The sequence below is a fragment of the Hyalella azteca genome, unplaced genomic scaffold (genome assembly GCF_000764305.2).
Source record: "Hyalella azteca isolate HAZT.00-mixed unplaced genomic scaffold, Hazt_2.0.2 contig14290, whole genome shotgun sequence".
Taxonomy (NCBI): domain Eukaryota; kingdom Metazoa; phylum Arthropoda; class Malacostraca; order Amphipoda; family Hyalellidae; genus Hyalella; species Hyalella azteca.
The window spans coordinates 43,716-55,006 of NW_025944181.1; the positions used below are offsets into that span (position 1 = coordinate 43,716).

The 11,291-nt window shown below is 42.8% G+C and overlaps 1 protein-coding gene across 1 annotated transcript; it reads left to right on the forward strand.

Annotated features, from left to right (window-relative positions):
• The first annotated feature begins 259 nt into the window (after positions 1-259).
• LOC108671764 lies at positions 260-10,080 on the forward strand. Its single transcript, XM_018159335.2, has 15 exons — positions 260-546; positions 750-840; positions 1,197-1,309; positions 1,514-1,713; positions 3,671-3,817; positions 4,066-4,232; positions 5,905-6,096; positions 6,229-6,372; positions 6,758-6,983; positions 7,310-7,426; positions 7,630-7,842; positions 8,055-8,205; positions 8,326-8,558; positions 8,833-9,058; positions 9,248-10,080. Exons 1-15 carry the CDS (start codon positions 454-456, stop codon positions 9,449-9,451), a joined length of 2,517 nt encoding a protein of 838 aa, XP_018014824.1. The 5' UTR covers positions 260-453; the 3' UTR covers positions 9,452-10,080.
• Positions 10,081-11,291: the final 1,211 nt, after the last annotated feature.

Sequence of the window (11,291 nt, forward strand, 5' to 3'; positions counted from 1 at the left end):
TTTTTCTATTCCCCATAGTTGCAGCCATGGTTGAACTAGTTTAATGTTGACCCTATAGAAACACATTTTACGGATGAAGTTTGTTGTTCGCCCGTGACGTCACTGATCTCAGTGACGTCACGGTCATGAACCAATCACCGAAATGCGTTCAAACCAGTCAACCAATCCGTCATGGCAATGACGGGATTGTTTACGTTTCTCGATCTGCGTGACGTAACAAGAAAGCTGAACTGAAAGGCTGATTTCCTCGGGGGTCAACCACCCTATATAGTTCATACATGGTTGTAGCATTCCTTCGTTCCTTACTGCTATATATATTTTCAGCATTTGCGATTACTTCTTCTGTCTTACATTTTTCACGTGCATTTTAATTGAAATGTTATTTCATTCTCATAGGATTATTTACATTAACGCGATTCGACCGTCGAAATATATAATCACATTTACATCGAGATGTGCACTAACGTGTCGGTGGAGTGTCCCTCTGTGGTCTACGCTTTCCTCACTAATCTACGCTCTGAGCTCGACTGCGGCCCTGACATTCAGGTTAGTTTCCGCTGTAATGAGCTCAATGCTTCGCTTCTTTTAAAAATCATTTAATCATTCATCTCACGGGTTGAGTTTTGGCATTAACTTGAGGCTGTTAAAGTAAAGTGAGTGAAAAAGATCGGTTCACCATATAGACTGAAAGTAAAAAATATCGTCTCTAGATTACATGGAGGTTAATAAATTTCGCACGCGTTCGACAGGAAGGCTTTCTGCTTGGGTCGTTGACGCACTACACGCGCACGCAGATCACCGACGCCGACATGGGCGCGCAGACTAGCCACACAAAGCGGCGTGAGTTTCAGGCTTTTGTCTTGTATGAACGATGTGTTTGGTCGCGTTGTGTGAATTTAATTCTAGGAATGTTTATGTTCTGTAAAGCGCAATCGTTGCCCCCAAGTTTGTATTATTTAATTTTTCATTCTGTCAGGATTGTATGTTCGGTATTCTAATTTTTAACTCTCTCGCATCTCGATTATTAGCTTCATCACATGTACCTACTTCATACATGATCGCGCGTGAACTGATATCTTGAAAGTAAGCTTGTTCTATCTTAATTTTTTAACTCACTGCTGCATCCCTCAAGCCACAGTATTGTTAAATCAAGTCATTTACTAGAATAATAGTAAAGCATTCCCATTGCTATGCAGACATTTCATCGTACCTGCCAATGGACGGGCTAGGTGAGATGTACAACGCCAGCGGCGCCGTTAGAGACTACACGCTCGCCAGGGTCAAAGAGTTCGCCCATGCCAACCACCTGGTGAGACTCATTATTATTACAGCTGCCTTCACCTTTCCTTTTACCTTTTACTTTTACATTCACCTTCTACTTCTACCTTTCCTTTTACCTTTTACTTTTACATGCACCTTCTACTTCTACCTTTCCTTATAACCGTCTCTACCCAACCAATTTTAGGGAAGGGAACTTTGGCACAGGCACGTTATCATGACGCTGTTCCTGCAGAGCGTGGTGGGCTGGTACCGATGGCTGTCGGAGAAAGATCCCTGGGAGCGCAAGGTAATAATGGAGCGTCGCATACACAAGCAGCTACAGCAGAAGCTCGACGCTGATCAGGGCTTCCTGCTACTGCTGTTCAACACGTGCAGGGAGGGACCAGACGTTCCGCCCAGCCCCACGCACCTCCTGCTGTGCCTCAATGACGCGTGAGTGGTGCCTCGTGTTGTTGTTGTTGCCCCAGCCGAGCGCGTCAGTCGGGCTGGTCCAGACGGGGCCGGAGCCAACCAGCCACTGGAACGGGCCTTCGCCATAGGTCTATGATGTTAAGGGATGTGGGATTGCTGATGCAGTTGAAAAGATGAGGCACGTCGTCCGGCAGAAGACAGCAGTGTGGACAAATGTTGTTGATGTTGTCGATACGGTTTTTGTAGCTGTTGGGTACAATGGAGTGGCCGGACCGCAGTTGAGCAAGTATTCGTCTTGTTTTGCGTGGCAAAGTGGCTTCGGACGGGTCAATTTTTGGCGTGGGTGTTGACCAGCCGTTGAGAAGTACCGGGGCGTGGTACGCCTCAACGGCGGTTCGGGCGGCGCTTGTATGTAGTGTGTTGCAGGCAGTTTTGATGGATTGGCTGTTGATGGCGGCTGGCATGACGGGTTGAATGGTGTCGTGGTAGCGGGCGTGCAGCGTTTCTTTTCTTGTACGAGGTGGTTGGTTGAGGGTAGTGATGCGGTGGCAAGGGTTGTTGATGTCGTGGCTCTTTACGAGGAATTGTGCGGCCAGTAGATCGGAGTGCTGTTGTACTGTTAGCATTCCGCATTCTGAGTGGAGGTGTGGTTCAGAGGTGATACTGTGGCATCCTGTGATTGTGCGGCGTTTTGTACTGTTCATATGCGATTGAGATTGGACTTGGATGTGACAGGTATCCAGGCCGTGCAGGCATAATCGATTATTGGGCGGCCAATTACTTTGTAGGTCTGGAGGAGCGTTTCCTTATCTTGTCCGTATGTGGTTCCAGAGAGAGCTTTGAGGATATTGTTGCGTTTCGAAGCTTTGAAGGCGATGTTTTTATGGTGGGCAGTGAAGGTGAGCGTCGTGTCGAACGTGAGACCGAGGATTTTTGGGTTGTGGTTGAGCGGCAGGACCTGGTTGTTTATTTCCACTTGTGGTTGGTGATTGTATTGAGCGGTGTGAGAAGTGATGAGCGTGACTATTGACTTGGTGGCTGAAATTTCGAGATTGCGTTGGGTAAAGGAGGTCAGCTCTGGCACATAGTTATTGAGTTGTTCGGTAAGTCGTACGGTGTCGGGTCCAGTTGTGTAGATGGTGAAGTAGTCTGCGTAAGAGATGAATTTGAGGTTTGGCGGAGGTGGTGGGGCTTTGGAAACGTAGTGTTTGAAGAGCAACGGGGACAGCACGGATCTCTGTGGTACCCCAGTGTGAATGATTTGTTGTTTCGATGTTTCATTGCGGAATTTGGTGTAGGCTGAGCACCCATGTAGATAGTTAGTGATCCAGCGTGCGATTGAACGGAGCAGGGTGGAATCGAAAAGGTCGTTAACGAGTGTTGATGGTTGACGGTATCGAAGGCTTTGCTGAGGTCCAAAGCGGTAATGATAGTGCGGTGGGCAGGTTTCTTTTGGTTGAGTCCATTGGTGACGTCGTTTGTCAGGAAAACGAAGACCGAGGTGGTAGAGTGTTCGGGTCTGAAACCGTGTTGGTGCCCGGCGAGTGTAAGGTGTTCGTTGATGATAGGTAGGAGGCATTTTTCGAGAACTTTGACGTCTGGACAGAGGAGAGAGATCGGTCGGTACTAGGAGGAGGCTTGGTCTTCTGGTTTACCGGGTTTGAGTAGATGGATCACTTTAGCGGTTTTGTAGATTTCGGGTATTCGGCAGGCTCTGAGCGACCCGTTGAATAGTTTGGTCAGGTAGGTGATTCCGTGAGGTCCGAGGTGCTTTAGGTGAAGGATTGTAAGCTGGTCGGGTCCAGTGGCTTTGGAAGGATGAGAGTATGCCTCCTGCAGTGCCTGAATGACGCGTGAGTTGGGCATCAATAAAGCGTTTGTTGCCTCGTGCAATGGCTTAATGACGCGAGGGTTGTTCTGTAGCGGATACACTAACACCATTTCTATTACCTCACTTAAACCGGCATATAATTTGCAGTGGTCACTGGGTGAGGCTGCCGCTGCAGTTGATAAACTTGGGCAACACCTTGAGCAGCGCCTACAAGCAACACCTCGAGACTGACAACCATGAGCACTACACCTCCTTGGTGCTCGCTGCTGTCCTGCAGCAGCCGCAGCCAGTGAAGTGCGCAATTCATAACCTGTCGTTTGTTACGTTTACAGTTTTTTTTTTATTCTTGAACTCTCTAATAATTGGGATGTTTTTTTTTTTCGTCATACGCATTTGTTTTAGATAATGTAATTTGATTGTGAAATTGATTATTTTATTTAAGATTACTGACAAGCTTTCCATGTAGCCGCTGAGTTATCAACTGTCTCCCACTAGACTGCAGGAAAATGCAGCTTCTTACCATGACGATGGGTTTGTTGCAGGCACCAAAAACTCGCAGTGGAGGCGGCCAAGAAGCAACACGCGAGCTTGTTGAACGTATTGCAAAAGCACCTGTCACCGTTGTCAGAGGCGCAGGTGCAGCGCAGCAAGAAGGTGCAGCAGCTACAAATGCTGCGCTCCATCTGCTATCAGCATGGCATCAACCCTGGTACTGTCTCACGAGTGCTGCTGTCTTGTGTTGCCGCTTATAGTGTATGTAGCATTGTAAATGTGTATGTACACCCTACAAGGTGTAGCATTGATGTAGGGTGCGTACCAGTCATGGAAAACCTGGAAAGTCATGGAATTTGATTTATTACTTTTCAGGCCTGGAAAGTCATGGAATTTGATTTATTACTTTTCAGGCCTGGAAAGTCATGGAATTTCATTTCAGATTTTGGAAGGTCATGGAATTTGCAAATAAATGAAAAGTGGAAGTGTTTTTGTGTGCTGCGTGTGTTTCCCCATTAATGTCGAGCGGATCCATTTAAAACCAGCGGACTAAAATGTGGATTCATAATAAAATTGTAAGATTAAATAAATATACAAGTGGATGCGTATGTCTGATGCACATCTTGCACAGGTTCTGGCAATGTTTGGTTCTGCTGGGCTGAATACTTCCTTTTCAGTTAACATTCAAAGGTTACTAGAACCAGGTCATGGAAAAGTCATGGATTTTTTTCTTAATCCTGGTACGCACCCTGTTGATGGTACTGTGTGTGATCATGAGAATGGGACACTTGAGTTACTTGGCTGATATAATGATATTTACCTTAACAGATACTTGTTGATGATAGAAATATAACGTATGAACCAATTTCAATCAGTTAATGAATAAGATGATGGTGACATAAAATGTCACCATCAATGCCATAATTGCCACTTTGGGTGCCTTAAGCACAAATCTGGAGTATCAGGCTGAATTTCCCATAAATTGCAGGTAAAATTATAGTTTTCCAGCTAATCTGTGAAATTCCTGAAGGTGCTTTGCTTATTATTTATAAAATGAATTAGGCATGTTTCTTAAAAGTGGATGAAATTGACCGCAACATGGGAATTTTTGTCTCATTCACAGGTGGCTCCTTCCTGATTTTCCAGAAAGCCATTGCACCTATGTCAGCAGCCAGTAATATATATATACAATCTATTTTATAAGCAAAATAAATCATAGCTATAGAGCAATCAAAACTGTTTCAAAGTCCAAACTGAAAAACGTGCAGTAGCCATTTATGAATGAGACAAAAATGCCTGTGTACATGGATAATTTCACCTATTGTAATGGCTCCTGTCTAACTTCTTGTGTATAAATTGATGGATGAGTACAATTTAGCGACCAAATTTTCATTTTATTTCATTGAAGAGTGGCAAGTTAATTAGTATCAGACTAGTGGCATATTAATATACCGTCAAATGGGGTAATTAGGGACGGGCGGTGTAACTCAGGACAGTCGCCCTACATTTCGTAGAAATGTTATAGCTATGTTATAGATAAACTAATCTTGCCAGGCCCTGGAGGAGAAAAACAGGCTACTCGTGTTAGAGGACAGATTTCGGAATGTAAATTTCTGATATACGTGGAGAAATACTGAAATTTGATGGTACTGATGGTATTCACTAAAGTATTCCTTTCTGTTTCAGGTATGTTTTTAAGATAATTTTTTGTTATAGTGACTGCACTTGACCCAATTAAAATGATATGAAATTGCAAGTCGTCTTGTAAGCTTACAGATACAGAAGAAATGCTATGAGGCTGCTGATATGAAGCTTGCAGTGGACAAGGTCGTTGTAAATGCACAATGGCATGTTCATGGATACGTAATTTGTTTCAAATCTACTTTCAGGTGAGCCGCCTGCAGAAGAACAGCCCGCGTGTGAAGATTTCGAACCTGAGGAAATTTCGTCCAACAACTGCCGAGTTGTGTGCCGAACTGTGGGATTTGGAAGTCCTACTAAATTTTACCCAACTACTCCCGTGTCCGATGTTATCTTCAGCACCAGCCAAATCAAAATTAGTGTTGAATCTCTTGTTTCCGGTTAGTACAATGCTCAATAGTTCCTTAGTTCAGTTCTAAGTAATCTGGCTGTATACTAACGTGATTATTAACGCTGCATAAATTATTATTATTTGCTCCTTGACCTGAGGTTCGTGTGTCTTCTCATTTCAGGATCCCCACAAGTCGTGGAAATAATCATTGAACTGTCTGATATTATTAATGTTTTCTGCCATTTTGGCAAGCGTATGGCAGCTCTTTTCGTCATCGTAGAAGGCGTCGCTGTCGACGAAATTCGACGCAAATTGGAAATCGAAGGTGGGCAGTAGCGCGCTACATGTAGCGGCCGCTACATTTTCAGTAGCGGTAGCGGCGCTACATTTAAGCAATGGTAGCGGTAGCGCTCGCTACATATTTAAGTAGCGATACGAGGTTTTGCCGCTACAGCGCTACCGCTACATTTATAGTTAAAGCCTTTAGATTTTACTTAATAGTATTAAATATTATTTAAAAACCAGCATGATACATACATAATATAAATTACAGAATGAAACTGTACGAAAGATTTCGGTGTAATGTTGTCATAAGTAACTTGATGTTTTAAGTAACTTGATGTCTTTTAGTAACTTGATGTTTTTTAACTTGATGTCCGAATGATTAATATTTGAGGAAACCTGTCTAAACTATCACTTTTCTATGGCAGATGACTTTTGTCGTGCGGTGCTCTTGCCCGAAAAGAGTAATGAAGAAACTGAGGCTGCCATCAAGAATATTTTCAAGAGTCGCATTGCCAAGAATAAGGAATTTTTGTGGGAAGTAGACCATGATCTGGCCAAAAAGTTGTTTGAGGATTTTGGGGTTCCAGAAAGGCATACTACTTTGTGTCAAACCTCCAATTACATCAAGCGATTGCCTCAAGATTCAGAAACGTAAGAAAGTGTCATGTATTTTACAATAAAGCTTTGTTTTGACCTACCTCATTTTTTGGGCATCATTGTTCCTTTCTGCCCTTCAGTAGAAGCTTCATTTGAATGATTTTCATGGTTACGCTTTTCTTCACTTGAAATATATTTTTCTATTATATTTTGCAGGCTCCTGTATTTTGTGATAAATTTCGTGTAAATAGTCTATAAATGAAAAACGTTTCAATTGTTCATATAGTAATATTTTACTTTCTGCCTTGGATTATTTGTAGAGATGTTGGTTAATAAGTGTCCTGAGTTTTATTTATTACTGATCATTTAATTGCTTCCAGGCTCCTGATTTATCCACCACCACCTCAGAAGAGTGGCATTTGCATCACCATGCTTGACTACAAAAGTCTGCAAGAAGAGAGCTTCCTCAATGATACTATTTTGAACTTTTACCTCAAGTATGTTGTTTAATCGATAATAAGTACCTAAGATACTTGGAGCTATTATCATGTTCAAATTCTGAGTGACTTCATTGAAGGAAGTCTTCAAAAATAAAATAATAAATAATTAAGAAGTAAGTCCTTCAAAAATAATGTCCTATAGGTCTTATCCATATTTTTACTAATCATAAAGATATATAATATATCATGCGTTTCTTCAGTTGGTTTCTAGGTAGGTTGCCGGAGAAGCAGCGCAACAAAGTTCATTTGTTTTCTACACTATTCTACAAACGTCTAACAACTAAGTATCATCATCCTGCTGAAGATGATCCACGACTTTCAGCTGCGGCGAAACGACATGCCAGAGTCAAGTCCTGGACTAAATGTGTAGATATTTTTGACAAAGACTTCATCATCATTCCAGTCAATGAACAGTGAGTATTGCTAGTGTAGTACATGATCGATCTAGCGTTTAAGGATAGATATTTGAAAAATTAATGTCTAATCGATTTTTACATTAATAATCTTGGCATTTGACACTGGACCTGCAAACTAGTCTCTGGGTCCTCGTACGTGCTGTTTCCTCGTATGTGTGTTTCTTTCGTGTGCTGTTTACGGGATCAAAATAGCATTTTTTCTGTATCAGGGCACATTGGTTCCTGGCCATCATTTGCTTCCCTGGACTGCGCGAACCAGTCCATTTTGAGTCTGGAGCGCCCATAGCTCCTGAGGCCCTGGCTGCGGAGCAGGCAGCATGCGTCAAAAATGGCGCTGGCAGGCGTAAAGTACGGCACCAGGTAAGGCGCTCACTGCATTAGCAACTGAAGATAGAGTTTTTAATTTGAACAATTTACTTGCGTTATTCACTTAGATACAAAAATGTCTTTATAAGTTTTTGACCCTCGAAATTATTCCAGCAAATTCCTATCATTGATGATGGGGAGTGCAGCCACCGTGACGAAGCTGAAGGGGACGAAGATGAGCTTGAAGAAGACGAGGATGAGGATGATGACGCCAACAGTCTGCAACCCTCGAGGGAGAAAAGCAAAACTACAGAGCAGCAGATCCCTGGGTTAGGAGGTGACGAGGAGCAGCAGCAGACGCCACCTGCCAAGAAGAAGTCTGCCTGCACATTGCCGCCCATTAAACAGTAAACATCTTATTTTTAAATTACACCAGCAGTTTAATGTGAAGTTATATTTATGCGCGTGATCTTAAGTTTGCTCGTATCACTTCAGCTGAGGCTGTATTGTTGAGTTGCAGTTTTTCATAACAAGTCGTGGAACTTCACAGTCACAAATGCTGTTTGTGCACGTGATATGCTATTTTATTTATTAAAGTTGAGACATTTTATTCATTTCTTTTCTTACATTTAAATTTAAATTGATGGATCTACTGGTGTTTGTTTTGAAATTTTCCAACAGACCCTGTATATTAATTTTGGACTCGCTGCCGTGCGCTCCTGACCGTGAGCACACCGTTGCCATGCTGAGGGATTACCTCAGAATGGAATACATATGCAAACGCAAAAGAAACGATCGCACCTTCACACGCGAGACACTGAAGGGCGCTGTGCCATGCGTACCGAAACAGACCAATTTCATCGACTGCGGCCTCTACACTCTTCAGTTCACCGAGAGCTTCTTTCGTGTAATTATCCATACTTACAGTCAAGTCACGCTTAAATTATAGTCTCTTACAGCTAAATAAGAAAAAAAAATTCTGAGCATATTTTGCGCCTATGGCTAGCATTTTTATTCACATCCTATTCTGTCAAGTAGTTCTTTCACGATTTTCTTATTTTGACAATAACGTTGACTCCACCTAACCTTTTTTCAGCAACCTCTGAAGGACTACCGGTTTCCTATATCTTCAATCGTCAACTGGTTTGACGAAGCCATCGTAGCTGGCAAGAGGAAAGCCATTGCGCGGCTCATCAAGACCCTAATGGATGAATATAATCCTAACAACAACTTTATACTTCCACCAATAAGCTTCAGTACGCCCGGAGAACGCCCGAAGAAAGTACGAAGAAAAATGTGAACGGGAGTAAAAAATCGTGCTTCCCAAGCCAAGAAGCGTGAGCGTCAGCATAAACTGTTGTTGACGGTCTTTCGTCTTCATCCTGTTCTTCTGATATCGGTGTAGGACCTCATTTTGTGTCAAATGTGTTGTCTTCCAATTTGATGATGCGCAACAGTTCCTGCAAGTTAGTAACGAGTTCCAATGACGCAATGAACTCGGCTAACATTTCAACACTTTCTTCAAAATCGTTGTCGGATTCACTTGGACCAAACTATGTAAAATTCTCTCACGTGGAGGTTGAACTCGCTTCTATTAACCGGTCTGATGCAGCTGGAAGTCCGGTGTCGACGGATGCCTCATGTAATATTTGATTTGGAATTAACTACATCTTTATTTTGACTGATTTAGAATCCTCACAGCTCGCCAAGTTTGCAGAATCACTCCACTAGTGCGTCGATTGGCAGGACTCTTGGTGCCGCTTCGACGGCTGACTGCGTTTTATCAAGTGGTCAGGTTGCGAGCTTAGTTTTCTGTTTTGTTTTTCCTTTCATGGAAAAAATGTTTACATTTTCGATGCCTGCCGAACTAGAATTAATCACTGTATGCGAGTGTAAGCTGGCTTGCTAATAAAAATATAAAAAGACAAGTCCAGTTGATTTGAACCTTCTTTGTTATAAGAAATTACTCACGAATGAATTAATTTTTTGATTAAATTAATGTTTTCTTGTTAAAAATTAGATGGCTTAGTTGCTGGATATCTATTACGTTACCTTGAAAGCATCGCCATCTGACCATGTACCAGAAACATTGTAAACAACACTCACGATGCACGTAAATCGTTGCTACCGCGACCGCAACACTTGACCAAGGATGCGACCGCAACACTCCAGTGGATCAGATGACGGAAAAATTTGCACGCACCCTCAGAGTCGCTGCGAGCATAGCAATTTCCCGCTCCAGGGGTGGACCTGTCCGACATCGCGTTCCATGGTGGGATGACGACTGTGCTCGCGCCAACCTGGACCGAAAACGGGCTTTGCGACGGTTCCAGCGCTCCGGCAATGTGGCGGACTAAATTGCATACAGGAGAGCTCGAGCCCTGGCCCAGCATGTTAAGGATGGAGCCCGGAAGAAGTCTTGGCAACGGTATACATCATCCCTGAACACCAGCACCCCCATGTCCAAAATATGGCAACGGATTAAGAAAATTGAAGGAAGAACCGGTCACAGCCAGCCATGCGTGAAAGTGAACGGCGCGCTCACGGCGGACCCCCAGCTTGTGGCAGACGAGCTGGCGCTTGATTAGGTTCATTGTGGGTAATTGGAAAAAAACTCGTTAAGAAAGTTGCGTTAAGTTATCCCGGCATGGTCACAGCATGAACGCTTGGATACCTAGGCATCAATAAACAATATGTTACATAAAACAATTTATTAAAGCCATTGTTCTTAAATTCATCAGGTAACAATAAATCTACAATGCATTCGTTACTACAGGCTAAGCCTCTAGTATTTAAAACGTATTCCATTTAAAGTCGAGTGTAATAACTGACGCTATTGCGGTGTACATCAAGAAAATTATTCCATTACTTAGCTAAACAATTGTTAATAAAAGCAGGTAGGAGCGTAATGTTGTCAAACAATGAACTGCGAATATGGAGGAAATAGAATCGTCCATCGGACACTATGCTGCTGCTGAATAAAGCTGTGTAGTGAACGCCTAGGTGACTTCTAGTCATAAGAGCGTCTGGTTGAGGTGAGTTCTAGTCATAATATATAGCTTCTAGGAAAGGTCTAGTCATAATATAGAGCTTCTAGGAAAGGTCTAGTCATAATATAGAGCTTCTAGGTGACGTCTAGT